This window comes from Humulus lupulus, chromosome 9, assembly GCF_963169125.1.
Source record: "Humulus lupulus chromosome 9, drHumLupu1.1, whole genome shotgun sequence".
Classification (NCBI taxonomy): Eukaryota; Viridiplantae; Streptophyta; class Magnoliopsida; order Rosales; family Cannabaceae; genus Humulus; species Humulus lupulus.
The window spans coordinates 114,588,044-114,605,262 of record NC_084801.1 but is presented as its reverse complement, the minus strand read 5'-3'; the positions used below and the strand labels follow the sequence as shown (position 1 = coordinate 114,605,262).

The window sequence follows — 17,219 nt, the reverse complement described above, 5'->3', positions numbered from 1 at the left end:
GGGTAATTTTCTTCAGGAGTGTTCTAATTGTTTGCGGCCATGAATCTCTCAGGGATGAATGCTTAAGGCTCTCAATGAAAGCACCAAACTGTTGACGCCGTTTTTCGTCAAACAGTAAAAGAAGAGCACATAAACAATGAATGACAATGGCCAAATGAAACAAAACAAATCAAACACACGATTTTTACGTGGTTCAGCAGTTAAATCTGCCTAGTCCACGAGTCTCTGTTATTAAACTCAAGATTATCTCTGAAAATTCTTAAACATGAATTCTCCAGAGTTTTCTCTCAAGGATCAGAATTTCGGTCATTTACAATGGTGCATGGCTTCTCTATTTATAGAGAAGGATGCAGAATACTATCCCACATATTTTGGGTAGTTACTCTTTTTGTGTCAATTAAATAAATGGCTTTAAATGCCTATAATCATATATAAAAGGAAACGTTCCTGAAGACCAGGAAACGCATAACTGATCAAATAATATCCCACGATTCTAGGGGATTTACATTAATAAACGAGGATTACATCTCATATTTATAATACTTGTAGATATTCAAGGTGGTTATTGCGTATCTCTAAGGCTTTAGCTTCCCAGGTTTCCCGTCATCGCCCGAGCTAATGACATCTCCCGAATTCACGTGGCTTTCGAGATCGTACGTACATCGAGCTCGAGACCCCTGATCCGAAGTCGTCCCTGAAGATGAGTGTATTCTCGGAGCTACCTTTCGAGATCAAGATCGTTTCGAGGTCACCATATTCGAGGTCGTATATCGTACTTTGCAGGCTCGATATAAATCCTGGAGCATACTCTAATCCTTACGAGACCATTTGTTGCGAATTCAACTTTCGAGGTCACATTTACCATGGCTCAAAATCTGGGTATAACAATATTATACCTACTAATCGTGATTATCAAAATCAAATTAGATTTTGGAATGTATTTGAATTATTTTATAAAATACTGAATCCAATAGATAAAATATTGGGTGAAAAAGGTATAAACCTGATAAAAAAATAATTCATTATTCACGAAAAAAGAAGCAATTTTTACAATAGATGAGTTGAATAAATTAGACAACACTTGAAATTCTCCTTATGTACCACATACTCAGAATAATTAAAATTAAAAAGTCATACATAATTCTCTATATTCTTCTTCCTCACATTAAAATTAAAAAAAAAGAAAAAAAAAATCAATCATATTTTTCTCTCCAGGAATAAAGAAGAAAGAAAACCCAGGAGAGAGCCAATAAAACGTCGCCAACTGTCTGCCTGATCCAATCCCAGGCGAGGTCCTCCACCCTACGCTCGAAGTAAATTCTCCAGAGAGCCATGAACACATGGAGAACCGTACACCCTTTGGCGAAGAAGCTCTGGAACTCCTTGTCCCTCACGAACGACACCATGAAGAGTAGGAACCCGATCGTTATCAGCAGCAACCCGGAGAACGAATCGGAGGTCCGAATCAGGAGCTGGTCGTGTGGCGTCGAGCCAAGAAGCTTGATGGCCGTCTCGTAGCCGTGCCCTAGGCTGTAGATTTCTTTCATGTAGAACATCATTAGTGCTCCGCTGCTGATGGCGATCAGGGAGTGGAGAAGACAGATTACGAAGAAGGTCGACGACGACGCCATCAATGATGGTTCCTACGGATCAGCTCAGGTACGTTTAGATTCTATATGTCGCCATATATAAGATAAACAGGTCTCCCAATTACTTATAAAGATATTATTTTTTTGTTTTTTTTTTTTCCTGAAATTGAAATATGTTTAGGAGAGAGAGAAAACGAAGATTGATGAGGAAGAAAAGTGAAATGATCAGGTAGAGGTAGGTGTAGATTAATAGATTCAGGATAAGGATTTAGGAATCTTTTGTGGAACCATCTTATATTTTTGTCCCATCTCAGATTTACACGTGTCACTCTCACATGATTTGTATTTAGTAACAACATTACGGATTTCTTTACAGGCATCTTCTACTAGCATCACTACTTTTGCCTTTGCCTTTGCCTTATTGTATGAACGTTTTTTTTATTTTCAGTAATTGAAAAAAAGGATAATTGTGGCAAAGGTACTTATTGTTTGAGTTTTGTACGCGGCATAAATTCAATATTTATTTTTAGTGGCAATAGTAGAGCTGAGCATAAAATCCGAAAAATCGAAAAAACTGTATACACCGACCTTCCGAACACCGAAAAAACCGAAACCGATTAAACCGAACACCGAAAAACCGCCAACGGCGCAAACTGCCACTGTTCGGTCGGTTTGAAAATTTTTTCCGGACCGACTGGCGAAACCGAAACCAACCGAACAATATTATATATAATAATATAATGTTATATAATTATTAATTATTAAATAAAAATAAAAAAATATATGAAATTATGTTCTATATATTTATATTTTAAAAATGCACAAAAATGGATTCCAACAATCCAAAAATGTTAGTTTTTTAACTAAAACTTTCAAAAAAAAAAATTTAAATAAGAAATTCGGTTTGGTCGGTTTAACCGACCAAACCGCGGTTCAAAACGGTCGGTTTTTATCATTTAACTGGTTTGGTCGGTCGGTTTTTGGATTGCACCAATCCGGACTGAAAACCGAATTCTGGATTTTATGTTATGAAAAAACCGCCCAAACCGACCGATGCTCACCCCTAGGCAATAGTACCCATAGTACCAAAAAGTGTTATTCCGTTTGGTTCTGTTTGGTTTCCTCCGTTAGTGGCATCTGGGTGTACACGTGTACGTACCAGATAATTCAGAGTTTTAATTATATTTAAAACTTTTTTTTTTAAAAACTGATATTAACTTTAAAAAAATATAGAAATTAATATGAAAAAAAAATTAAAAGCTTAAAACTAATTAACAAATCAAAATTACTAAATTTGTAAATATTTACTAATTAAAATACTAAATTAAAACAAAAAATTACTCCAAAATCTAAATTAAAACCAAAATCATAATTAATTAAAAAAAAACTAAAATCTTAACTAATTAAAAAAAAACATCATCAACTTGGATTTTTAAAAACATAAATTTTCCTAACAAATTCAGTCTAGAACACAAAATCAGTAAAAAAAAAATCAACACAGATTCTATGTCTTCATCTCCCTCCTCAGCCACTTCTTCTTTCTTTCCTTTTTCTTCTTCTTGCCTTCCCAAGCTCGATTCCCTGTCTTCCTCACAAAAAAAACAAAACCCAAATCCACAAACCTTAGAGATAAGTTGTAAAAGAAGCTCTGAGGAACCCAGCTCTTTACGGACCTTGAAGAAGACCCATGCTCCATTGCAATGGCTCGACTCCCACTCTCGATCCCCTGCCCTAGACTCGAAGCTCTTCACACCAAGAGCCGTTGTTGAAGCTCAGAGATCGTTCCCTAGGATCTACTGCCCGAGTCGTAGTCGGAGTCATCGTCGTCGTCGAAGCTCTTCGCTGAGGATTCGTCGTCTGAGCTCTTCGCACAAGTGTAGTTGTTGGAGCTCTAGGCTGGTAGTCGGAACCTCGCCCAACAGCTGCTATTGAAGCTCGAAACTCAGTACCGTGGGAGCTCTCGTAGAAACTCGGACGAAGAAGACGCCGAAGCTTGGTGGCTGCGATTTTTGGGGGCTGTTATGGGGTCGGGTGGTGAGGGAGAAAGAGAGATAAATACATGGGAATGAGATAGATTTTAGGGTTTTCAATTTTTTTAAAGTTAAAATTAGTTTAAAAAAAAAGTTTTAAATATAATTAAAACTCTGAATTATCTGGTGCGTACACGTGTACACCCAGATGCCACTAACGGGGAAACCAAACAGAATAACACTTTTTGGTACTATGGGTACTATTGCCACTAAAAATAAATATTTGGTCTATGCCGCGTACAAAACCCAAACTTTGGGTACTTTTGCCACAATTATCCCTTGAAAAAATTATAATTTGATTTTTTTTTATATGACAACGTACATAATAGTTATAGTAGGCATCTTGCTAATTTTTGAGAAATTTTGAATAATTTACGGTATTGAAATTAAAATTCAAATAATTTGTTTTCCACGTATATAAAAAAAATTAGGCACGAGTACAATTGACAGTTTGAACTCTAATTTCGGTATCGTAAACTATTCAGAATTTCTCAAAAATTGGCGGGATGTCTGTTATAACTATAATGTACGTAATCATATAAAAAAATTAAGTTATAATTTCTCCAAGTCTCAAAAATAAAAAACACTCTTAAAGTAGGGGCAAAAGTGATGCCCCTACCTAAGAAAATTCCTTAGGTAGGGACATCACTTTTGTCCCTATCGTAGGGGCATTTTCTATTTTCAACCCATGGGAAATAATAACCCAACTTTTTTTGTATGATGACTTACATTATAGTTATAACATGCATCCTGCCAATTTTGGAGAGATTCTAAATAATTTACGGTGTCGAAATCAGAGTTCAAACCGTCAGTTGCACGAGTGCTTGGTTTTTTTTATACGTGTAGAAAACAAACTGTTTGAACTCTGATTTCGATTTCGTAAATTATTCGGAATTTCTTGAAAATTAGCAGGATGCCTACTATAACTATCATGTATACATTCATACAAAAAAAATTAGAATATAATTTCTCCAAGTGCCGAAAAAAGAAAATGCTCCTACGGTAGGGGCAAAAGTGATGCCCCTACCTAAGAAGTAAAGGAGAGCAACATTGAGTTTTTTCCATTTTCGGTAAGATGGTGATGTTATTTTTTGGTTCTTAAAGAAAGAATGGAGTATAGATAGGCGTGAGAGGCCTAACGTGAGAGGCCCTATTTATGAGATTAAAAATCCTTACCCAAGCTTTTTCATCTTTCGTCTCACATTTTCCCATGATTTGGGAAACGTGAAGCTACCATTTCCATGACAAAAAAATGCAACCATGGGTTATTAAAAAGGCGAGAGAATAGCAAGAGCCATTTTTTGGAATTTGGAACACTAAAGGTACCAAAATTAATGGAGAATTACCACATGGGTTTTTCATGGAGATTGTTGCTTGGGTATCCAATGACGAAATATAATGGCAGGTCGAACATTCACCCCTTTTGAAAGTTGCTGTTCGGGCAAAATGTTTTTGGATTGCTCAGATAATTATTGCCTAGGAAAAATTTCATCATATGTCAAACTTAGGGGACAAATGTTATCCCTAAAATCCAATGTAATGACGTGACAATAAATTTGTACCAGGTGGCGCATTGATGATAAGAAAATGTACCGAGCAGAGGGAGTGTAAGAGATTAGAAAATGCTTTACTGGGCAGAACTTATATGTCTATCACTGGTCGGAGAGTTGCCGACCAGTGAGTGCAAGAGTGGTTGCCTTTGGTCGGGAGCATGCTGACCAAAGACTTCAAAGGAGCATCTCAGAAACATGTCGACCAGAGACTTCAGAAGAGTATCTCAGGAACTTACTGACCAGTAATGTTTCCTAGCAGCATCTCAGGTATTTACTAACCACTAAGTTCCCTAGCAACATTTCAGGAACTTACTGACCAGTAACTTCTCTAGCAAACATCATTGACCAGAAATGTCTGTAACTGCTGGAGGATTTTTCTCAGATATCCCGAAATAATAGCCCGTTTTGTTGTATTTTGAATTTGATTAATATTTTGAATTATTTTATTAATTAAATGTAGTTGAAAACTTAGGGCTCCTTTTGTATGATCCATGAGCCTATAAATACCAGGCTCATGGCTTCAAGTGGGGGACTGTCTCTCTCTTTTGGACTCTCTTTGGGAGGGATTTATAGACTTTCGAGGTGTAATTTAATTCTCTAGAGACATTCTGTCAAAATATTCACTGCTTGCACTTGAGAAATTTAGTTGGCCAAGGTCCATCTGATCTTAAGTGTAGGCTGACATATATAAAAACATCAAGTGAATTAGGCTATTACCAATTATCTTGGGCTGAATAACTATAAAACTTTTGTATCTTTTATTTTCTATTCAATGCTATTTTAATTTTTGTAGATTTTTGCGTCTACTTGCCGTTGGCCAAAACAGTAGTCAGCAATAATTATAATAAAAATTAATTTTTTAAAACAAGATCCAATCTTAATTAATATTTTTAAAAAAATAAATATTGTTTGAACAGGTAAGTATCGGTTCACCACCAACTTCTAGTTAATGTCATTTGGTTTTTTAGTTAACCATTAAATTAACTACAACAATTACCCAATGACTAATTAATGTAACTATTAGAAACAAAATATTAATTTTGTTAAAGCATTTAGTAAGAAAAAATCACTTGAAAGAGAAAGTCAAATATTAGTTAGTAATGATTAACTAACTAACTAACTAATTTGAACATTGTTTTTACTTTTATAAATAATTTATTAATTTTGCAAAAACAAATAACTAAGTTTAATAATGTGCTTTGTAATTGAAGCTAATGTGCATTCTATTGGTAAACTATTTATTAATAAATAATTTCGTCAAATAAAAAAACTTCCTTTATTAATTTTTTTATTACTAAAAAGAATATTTATAAATTAATTATAATTTTTAATATCATTTTTGAAATAGCATAATCTCTTTTTGTCAAATTTTGCTTCATACATAACATTTTCTTTGCTCCTCACAAAAAAAGGTAAATAACATTGGGGAATTCTGCCGTGCATCCCCCAAAAAGGGGCACACCGATGCACTTTTGTAGCATCTCGCATTTGCTATTAAGGCTGAGTGCCTAGATTACTGTGCCAGGATGGCATAATCAGATTTATATATGAGATTAATGGAATATATGTATGATTATGTGGTATAAATGATTTATATGGTAATGCGAATATTTACATGTTTGTGTGTATTAAATATGCACGTGGGTCCGTTCATGCAAATTAGGGCACATTTGTAATTTTTGACTTGTTGAGGCTATATTTGTAATATATATGCTTTATGAGTGAGACCATAATATTATGAAGATATATTTGAGATGTGTGGTCCGAGGCGATCCGAGTGAGCGAGTAGCGGAAAAGTCACAACGAGGTTAGATATCAGACTCGAGGTGAGCCTAGGGGTATTTTGGGAACGTAGTGCATATTTAAGATGTATTGGGTAACGAGTAGTTATTTGGTGATTATTTGGGTATGACGTGTAACAACCCAAAATTTACTAATAAGGCTTAAAGGCCTTGATTAGTGTGTCGGGAGAGCATAATTGGTTTATGTGTGATTTAAATGATTTAATGCATGATTATGTGATAACACATGCTTATATGATTATATAGATACGTGAAATGCATGACTACGAGTATTAGTATGGATATAGACCCTGTTTAGCTTATAGGGACATATTTGTAATTTTAGCCCGTTGAGAGCATAAATGTGATTATTTGTGATAAATTGTTAATACCACATTATTATGTGGATGTATTTGCAGCATAAGGCTTGATGCGATCCTAGTGAGCGGTTTAACGATATAGTCACGGCGGGAATTTATATACCCGGCTTGGGGGAGCCTAGGGGTATTTCTGGGAATTTGGGAAATATATTAGAGACTATTTGACATTGGGGAAAATAATTGGTGATTAATTAGATGATGAGATTTAAGTGGTAAACGTTAGGGACACTCGAGGAATTAGCGGGAATTGGGAGCAAATGACCAAAATGCCCGTAGAGTGATTAAAAGGCTTGGATTTAATTGGGAGGGTAAATGAGTCTTTTGCTTATTAGGAGATATACATGATGTTTCTTTTTAGAGTATAAGGCAAAGTGGTAGAAACTGAAAGAAAAGAAAAAGGAAAGAAAAACAGAACACTCACTTACCTCTCTCTCTCCCACACGCACACGATTTGTTACCTCTCTCTCCCTCTCTTGTGAATTTGAAGCTAAGAACTCAAGGAGGTCTAGGCTAGGTCTTGGGACTTTGATCCTTGGAAGTGGCTAAGGAGCTTAACTGGAATTAGCTACTAATTAAGGTAAGGTTTAAATGTTTTGTTTGAATTTTTCTGGGTTTGTTGTGGTTGATCTCTAAATTTGGATTTTTGGGAGGAACTAGGGTAGAACCCTGATTTGCCGCTTACAATGGCTAAATTGTATTCCATTTATCTTTTATCAGTTTGTAACCACTTTTTGGGATCCTGAGCATAAACTTAATATTTTAATGAAAAATAATTACTTCATTGACCAAAACCTTTAATACCTAACCTTGACTTAGTCTTTAATTACACACTTAGTCCAAATGGCTCACTTAGCGAGTTAAGCACTATTTTGAACACACAGTGTAACGGTCTAGGCTAACCAATGCTTTACAACCTCCTGGTGCTTTTGGCTCATGAAGTATTTTCGGCGAATTTCTTTTTTATGACCATGTACATTGTAGTTATTTAGTGCATTTTGCAAATTTTCAGAAAAATTCCGAATAATTTACGGTGCCGAAAACTAGGTTCAAAACAGGTTATTGCATGCGTGACTATTTTTTTATGCGCATGGAAGGTAACATGTTTGAACCTTATTTTTGGCACTGTAAATTATTTGGAATTTTCTAAAAAATTGCAGGATGCTCTAAATAACTACAATGTACACGGTCATAAAAAAGAAATTCGCTGAAAATACTTCCCGAGCCAAAAACACCAGGGGTGCTGTTTAATGCCCAAATTGTAACAACCACTAAGAGGTAGTTGTAGTAAAGTCGAACGGTCGATCCACAAGGGGGTAATCTAAAAACAAAAGATTAGTAGAAAAAAAAAAATTAGTAACATGAAATAAATAAAAATAGAAATGAAAATAGATTTGACATTTTCTTGTTGTCTTTTTTATGAAATGATAAAATGAGACAAGTGAAATAAGAATAAAGTGTAATTAAGAGTTGAAAAGTAGAAATGTTTCAAGAATTATCCATATGCTTGTTTGGTTACTTAGTTACTGATATACAAAACTACACAAGTAAATAATTCACATCACAACATTTACTTGGAAAATCTAACATTAATGTTTATATTATTTTCTAACAAAAGTCCATTTGAGTTATAAAGTTCTTTACTTTAGGAGCACAATGCTAATCTTATAAAAAATCTAAAAATGACAAAATACCCGAGGGCAATAATGAAATAGAAGATTAGACATAAAATTATGTATCAATATTACTTTTACTAATTAGAAACAAATAGAAAGAGCATGACTAATCCTATATATTATTAGCACAAGTAAATAAAGATAACAAAATAAAGATGAGGTTGAAAGAACATGAGCAACTCAAATGCATCATATTAAGAACATAGTAAATCAAAGTAGCAAAAATAACATCACTAGTATATGGAATCACCCCTAACCTTCCTAGGAAGATTAGGTCATTATGCTCATTATTCTCACAAAATTCTAAGAAGAAAGTATGAGAAGAAAGTGAGTAGAAATTTTGCTAGGTTTCTTTACTCTCCAAATTATATACCAAATGTGAAAGAAGAGTCCCTATTTATCGAAAAAGAAAAAGACTAAAAAAATAAATAAACTACAAATGGGGTTTACAAAATAAATCTGAAACATTAATAATAAAATATGATTTTGAAAAATGAAATCTTATTATTAATATTAACCTAGCCATTTTAGTGAATGGTCAATATGCTCCTTTTTCTAAATCAACACAAAATGTGAGCTTTAAAGCTCAAAATGGAAGGGTCCAAGGCCCAAAGTGCACACAAAATGGGTTGCTATGTGGCTGGTGGCATTGACCAACTTCTAGCCAATGGGAGTAAGCCACGTGGACGGCTGGGCTGAAGGCAAGGGAAAGGCAGCAGGCGAGTTGGGGCTGGGGCTCCAAGGGGACATGCGCGGGTCACGGGTACGCAGGGGCGCGGGTCAGGCGATGGTTGTGCTGGTTCTGCGGACGGGTGGCACACTGGGGATGCGCGGGCTGGGCTCACGATTGGGCCGCACAAATGGGCCTGAGGTTGCAGAAAACAAAACAAAAAAAAGGAATCAACTTACAATCATATCATTTTTCAACTCTTTTTTTTTCTTTTCAAGTTTAATTATTTTCTATATTTTTATTTTCTTTTAATTAGGCTCAAATGCATTATAATTCATATAAAATATTAAATTAAAACTAATATTTTTCATTTGAAGAATATATCTGTAACGACTCAAAATTGCTAATAGGGCTTAGGGCCTTGATTAGTGTGCCGGGAGGACATAGTTGATATATGTGTGTGATTAAATGGTTAAATGCATGATTATGTGGAATGCATGATTAATATGATTATACAGATATGTTGGAAATGTGCCCTGAAAGCATATGTAGTAGACATTGTTTTATGAAATAAATAAATAAATTGAAATTGTTATGCATATATTTTATGGACTATATTATTCTGTGATAATATTATGTAAATATCAGGAAAATTCCTAAGTTCATATATGTGATTTCAAACACGTATTGGTACGGGAGGATTGTGTTTGAGATAAATGAACTTGAATAGTTCGCAGTAAAATAAAGTTATGGAATCTTTAGATTAATTACTGCAAGTACGGTCCACTAGTATTATTAATACATGTGGTCTAGATCCGGATCACTAGTGTGGTAAGACACTTTAGTGGAGGTGCTTTATATATTAGAGAATATATAGAACTGGACCAGATATGTTTATTAATACTTAGTTAAATACCGTTTCGAAGTATTAATTAAATATATCAACTGATGATTATATACAAATAGATCTTAATCCTGAAGTTACTATGAACTCCTGTTTATGTTATATGAGTTCTTTGATTCACTTGTTAGGGTCTGTCAGAATGATCAGGCTATAAACTTTTGTTTTGGGAACTCATTAATGTAGATGGTTAGGGACATATTATACATATATGGAATCTATGCCTTCTCGAAGAGATTGAATGATGGTTCTCTTAAGGGTTGACTTTTGGGACTGAAAGGTTATTAAGCTCAAATTCATAATTTAGTTATGAATTAACCTTCACTAGTAAATTCAATGGTACTTAAGGAAACAAAAGATAATTAAAAGGGTAAAATGGTAATTTTATTCCCGATTAATTATGAACCATTATTAGAGGGTCAAGTTGTATGCAATGATTATATCAATGGACGCTTTATGATTATAAAGTAAGTAAATGAAGTGTCTATAATTACAAGAGTGCAGTCTCATATTTATAGTGGAATAATCATGAGATTAATAAATTAAGATTATTTAATTGAAGAGTTTAATTAATAATCTCAAATTTATTGGAGCTTGGAATTATAGGTCCATAGGTCCCCATAGCGGCTCTATCAACACTATTCAAAGTAAGAGTTGATATGAAAGGAAAAATAGTTTAAAGACATATTTAAGAAGAAATTTGTTCTTCAAGCCAAATATGCAATTATATGATAATAGTGATTAATTAATTAATTACAAATTAGTTGTAGTTAACAAAATTAATTAATATTTAATTATTGTATAATTTTTGAAATTATATTAAATAATTAAATTAATTTCGAAATTTAATTAAATAATTAATTAATTATAATTTTCGAAATTATAATAAATTAAATATTTATTTTCGAAAATATTGGATTTAATTAATTGGTAGAATTAATTAAATACCTTTATTTGAGTGGGAGATAATAATTTGATAAGTTCAAATTGGATTTGAATTTAAAAGATTAATATTTATTCAAATAATTAATTATATTTGATAATTAATTAAAAAGATAATTAATTTAAATTTGAATTCAAATTTGAATTAGTTATCAGGTTGTTAGATCTTATCTAACAAAGAAGTTTGAATAAATAATTAAATAAAAATTGAAAAACCAACATCCTTAAAATTAGGGAGGCTACACGTGCACACACAGTCCGCGCGTGTAGGGCAAATTTCAGGGATAGGATTTTCATTTTTATTTAATTAATTAATGGATAATTCAAAAATTGGTTTTTGGATTTTTTCATTAATAGAATAATTAATTAATTAAAAAGTAATTTGTAAAATGGTTACAGATTTATTTTTAAATTTGAATATTTTATTTTAAGTATGACTAATCAGAAAAATATTCAGATATGTGAGACAACTCAGAACATTCGCTCTGTGAAAAATAGAACGATAGTTTTCTCTCCCTGAAAATAAAGAACCAATTCTCAGGCCTATTCTCTTGATCTCATGTGTTGAGTACATCAAGTAGAATCACAAAATAAACTATCCTTCATTCCCACACACTTCTTGAGGTGTAGAGAACACTTTGGAAGATCTTGGTGTGAGTACGTGGGAGCGGCTTGGATAGGAAGATCGTTCTAAATACGAAAAGATAGCAAGGACACTTGATAGGCTTCAAGAGGTATGATTTCTATTATTATCTTGCTTATGATTAATGTAGGTATATTAATGGATCCGCATATTTAAAGGTAGTTTAAATATGTTACAAAATTTTTGTTGTACACTGGGCCAACCCCACCACCACTCCACTGCGTATTAGGAAACTCGTTCCTAACATGATATGTATTATGCATGTTTACGGGTATTAGAAATGCACGTGGGCCCTTTATAGCTTATAAGGGAATATTTGTAATTTTGGCCTGTTGAGGGCATAAATGTGATTATATGTGAGAAATTGTTGAGTACACATTATTATGTGGATATATTTGCAGCATATGGCTCGAGACGGTCCTAGTGAGTAAATTAGTGAAATAGTCACAGCGGGGTTTTTAATACCTGGCTCGGGGAGAGCCTAGTGGTATTTTTGGGAATTTAGAAGATATTTTGGGATTTATTAGATAAGGAATAAATATTTGGTGATTGATTGGATATGATGGGGTTAATTGGTTAATAGAAGGAACACTTGAGGAGTTAGTGAGAACTGGGAGCGGAATGACCATTTTACCCTTTAGTACCCTTAGAAGATAATAGGCTTAAGGGGCAAAATAGTCTTTTGTTAAGTAAAGGATATACTCAGAAAAACACTTAGGATTAGCCAAAAATTGGTAGAAACTTTTAGCTCTCCCTCACCTCTCTCTCTCACGTACTCTCACTCTCCTTCTCTTTACACTTTGAAGCTAAGGAAAAAGGCTAGAAAAACTTAAGCTTGAGGCTGGAATTTTTGGAAGGGAATTGAAGTGGAAAGGCTGAGCTAAAGCTGGGAAACTTGGGGGTGTAAGCTCAAGAGTAGGAGGCCGAAAGCTTGTAAGGATTCTACAAGCAATTGAGGTAAGTTCTTGTCCCTAGTTGTGTTAAGAAATTCTGGTTATTTGGGTGGAATTAGACTGGATTTCTGGTTACTAAATTGTTGTTGAATTGGGGTGTTAGCTTCAGTATTATTGTTGTGGTTTTGGTGTTTAAATTGGGAGATTAAAAGTCTTAAACTTGTAGCTCGGCTTGGTTTGGGTTGAGAGGATTATTAGGATTGAAATTCTAGGAATTTGACTGGGAAGAGAGAGGAGGAACCTAGAGATTCTGGGTGCGAGGGGGGTGCACCGCGACCCAGCTCAGGGGCACCGCAGCCTGCATGCCCAGAACGCCCTAGGTGGCTCTCTGTTTTGAGGGCACGCTGCGACCTTAAGAGGCAAGTCGCGACCTACCTCCCCTTAAGGCTTGGGGATTTAGCCTCTGACTTGGGGGCAAGCTGCGTTCCTTAGGGACAGGTCGCGGCCTGCCTAGGGGATTGTGCTTTAGGATGGTTTCTAGGTTTGGTAAGGCTCGGGGGTTCGAACTTAGGCGCTCGAGACAATTTCTACTACCTAGTTTAGTACAAATCGAGGTCTTGGAGGCTAGTTTTTGTCTCCTAAGTATTTATTTGGATTAGAAATTGATGATTACCCATTGGCCAATGTGACTAGGTTTATCGCCAAAGCTCAGGACTGGGGATCGTGCTCGGGACCATTTTGTATCCTCCGCTTGGAATTCAAGGTAAGAAAACTGCACCCTTGTGTGGTTGTGAACGGGAATGAGATTCCCAATTATTGATTGCTTGTATTGTGTGTTTTTAAGATTGGTGTGATATACAAGAATGACTGGCCTAAGGGAGTCGTGGCTTACTGTAAGCGAACTGAGCGCAGCCCGACCTAAGCGAGCCGGGCCTAGCAAGATCAACAGGGGGCTCGGCCTAAGTGTGCCAACCCTGATTATTTGAGAACTTGAGATTATGTTTTTATCATTGATTAGTTGAATATTCGTATTCTGTTTTATGTTTGAATGAGATAAGCTTGATTGAATATTCTTATTGCTACATATGTTTGCTGTTTTTGGTTTTCTTGTTGGGCCCTGGCTCACAGGTGCTACGTGGTGCAGGTAAAGGCAAAGGGAAGCTGGACCAACCATGAGTTGGAGAGCCTTGGGGGTAGAGTGTACATAGTCAGCTGCTCGACCATCACGGCTGGGGGAAAGTATAGGGACAGAGGCCTAAAACTTGTATTTTTCCATTAGAGTGGCTATTGTATGTATTAAAACTTTTGAGAATTGTAGCTATCACTTGTACCCTGTTTTTGGGATCCCATGTATTAAACATCTATTTTAATGAAAATTAACCGTTTATGTTCAAAATCTTTTAACCCTAATCTGATGGTTGACCTTAGGATCACGTTTTTATTCAAATGACTTGATTAGAAAGTCTTGCACTATTTCAACTACACAATGTAACGATCTTGGTTATCTAGGGCGTTACAATATCACAATAAATTCAAGACTGGTTGGGCATGTACACTCGCCGCTAAAGACAAGCTCGACTCAGGGTTTGGTAACTGTATATATGTGATTTCATGTTTAAATGCCTGTATGAAATATAAATGTTTTAATCTGTGTGATTAATAGGGAGCATGAGATACTGATAGGGCCTGGCCCTTGACTGCTGTGTGATTATAATGAGGCGTGCTTATTAGCATTGTTGCTGCATGTGAATGAATATTTGAATGATTGTTTGCATCTTGATTGCTTGAGATTGGTTGAGTTTCTATGGTGGATGTAACGACCCAAATTTACTAATAAGGCTATAGGGCCTTGATTAGTGTGCCGGGAGGGCATAACTGGATTATATGTGATTTAAATGATTAAAAGCATGTTTATATGATTATTTGGATATATGTGATGCATGACTATGTGTATTAGTATGCATGTAGGCCCTGATTAGGTTATAAGGGCATGTTCGTAATTTTGGCCCGTTGAGGGCATAAATGTAAATATTTGTGATAAATTGTTGAGACCACATTATTATGTGGATGTATTTGTAACTTATGACTCGAGGCGATCCTAGTGAGCAGTCTAGCGAAAAAGTCACGGTGGGGATTTATACCCGGCTTGGGGCGAGGTATTTCTGGGAATTTGAGAAGTATACTGGAGATTATTTGATATTGAGGAATATAATTGGTGACTAGTTAGGTGTCGGGATGTAAGCGGTAAATATTAGAGACGCTCGAGGAATTAGCGGGAATTGGGAGCAAATGACCAAAATGCCCCTAGATTGATTTAAAGGCTTAGCATTTATGGGAGGGAAAATTGGTCATTTTGTTTAAACCAGAGATAAGTATTGTTTTTTTGGCTTTATTGCTTTAGTGGAATGTGTATAAAACTTTAGAAGTTTGAAGGAAGGAAAGAGACAAAAGGAAAAGAAAAGGAAAGAAGGAAAAACAGAAGTCCCCTTTCTCTCTATCGGTTTAGGTCTTCTTCCCCATTTCTTGAAGGAATTTGGAGCTAAAATTCAGAGAAGGCTTAGGCTAAGGCTCAACACTAGGGTCCTTGATTTGGCTTGAGGAATTAGCAAAAGTTATTCATCCATTTGAGGTAAGGTTTTAAGGTTGTTTTTCAGTTTCTGATTTTTGAAGTTGAAATGGATTTCTGAGTTGAGTTATGATGGGAATTCTAGGGAATTAAGGCTGAGGTTTTGAGGAGGGAAAGGTAAGGAAGTGTGGAGGATAGTCTAAGGTCGAATTTCTCCATTTAAGGTAAGAAACTTTGGACTTGGTCACTTGAATTCTAAAGTTTTTGGTGTTCTGTTGAGTTTTTGGTGTTCTTGGTTTGATGATGCATGTGGTTGAGTTTTGTATGGTTGGGTCATATGGGGTGAGATATAGATGCTGGTAGGCTTGTTTTGGTGTATGGTTGAAGTTTGGAGGAGTTTTGGAGAGTTTTGGCTGGAGGAAGTTCGAAGGGGAAAACCTGAGTCTTGGCTGTGCTGTGACTAGTACTGTAGCGCTAGCCTTAGGGCGCTACAGCACTAGGCTTGGGTGTCTGGGTGCCTGCTGGCTTTGTTTGTAGCGCTATAGCGCCCTCTTTGTAGTGTTGTAGCGCTACCCTTTGTCCAGAAGGGGGTTTTTGAGTTATTTCTGTAATGCCCCGGATTCCCTAATGTGGTTTAACGGCTGGATTTGTAGGCCGGGAGGGCCATAATTGTTTAATTATGCCATTTAATGTGTTTATGCGTGTTTATGAGAATTATATTATAATATAATGTTAATTGTATGCATGTCGATGATATATGTTGAGACCACATTATGATGTGGGTTTGTTCGAGCTATTCGACATGAGACGATCGTAGAATATTGATTAGCGGTTTAGTCACAACAGGTTTAAGTGTCGGGACTTGGGTTGAGTCTCGGGGTGATTTTGATGGTTAGAGCGTTACCGAGAGATAAAGGGTAACGGGATGTGAATTATTGGTGTTTATGATTATTGGGAATATCGGGAATTGGAGAGCGTTAATTATGATTAACTAGTTAGGAGGAAAGTACCAAATATGCCCTTGGGAGCCTTTAGAAAGAATTAATTGACCTAGGGGTAAAATGGACATTTCACCCCTAGGATAGATATAACAATTGATGGCTGAAGAAAATAGTGGAAAAAAACATAGTATGCAAGGAGTTCTCCCGTACCTTCTTCTCCTCACTGTTCTTTGTGGTTTTTGAACCAATTTTGAGGATTCAAGCTTAGGAAGCAAGCCTTGGGAGTTTGGGAGTGTGTTCCACCATTGAAGACCATCATAAGCCAAGCTTTGGGTAAGTTTCTAACCATGGTTTTCTCTGGTTTGCCCTGTTTTGGTTTTGTTTTGCAGCTGAGATGTTTAGGGTGAAGTCATGGTTTTGTGAGGAGTTTTGGCTAGGGTTCCCATGCTTGTGATGTTTGGGGTGTGTTAGGATGGTTTTTGGGTTCATTTCGCATCAAGAATAGGATTTGGAAGCTTGGAAATCGAGTTAGAATCGAAGGAGTTGAAGAAGGTCGGTTCAGGGGAGTTTGGGCCTGGAGGTAGCGCTACAGCGCCCACCCTAGGGCGCTATAGCGCTCCTCAGGAGGCTTTCTGGTGCTTGGGAGGTTTTGAGTAG

At 35.7% G+C, this 17,219-nt stretch overlaps 1 protein-coding gene and 1 long non-coding RNA gene across 2 annotated transcripts; one reads left to right on the top strand and one right to left on the bottom strand.

Moving 5' to 3' along the window:
* Positions 1 to 998: 998 nt before the first annotated feature.
* Positions 999 to 1,778, bottom strand: LOC133801934 (uncharacterized). Its single transcript, XM_062240161.1, has one exon. The coding sequence runs from the start codon at positions 1,629 to 1,631 to the stop codon at positions 1,194 to 1,196; it is 438 nt and encodes a 145-aa protein (XP_062096145.1). The 5' UTR covers positions 1,632 to 1,778; the 3' UTR covers positions 999 to 1,193.
* A 9,780-nt stretch (positions 1,779 to 11,558) lies between these two features.
* On the top strand, positions 11,559 to 14,453 carry LOC133801935 (uncharacterized). Its single transcript, XR_009877066.1, has 3 exons — positions 11,559 to 12,253; positions 13,749 to 13,818; positions 14,200 to 14,453. It is a non-coding gene; the product is annotated as an uncharacterized LOC133801935 (long non-coding RNA).
* Positions 14,454 to 17,219: the final 2,766 nt, after the last annotated feature.

What these genes read in the sequence shown, in the direction of transcription:
- LOC133801934 (XM_062240161.1), bottom strand. Translation starts at nt 1,631, where the DNA reads ATGGCGTCGTCGTCGACCTTCTTCGTAATCTGTCTTCTCCACTCCCTG.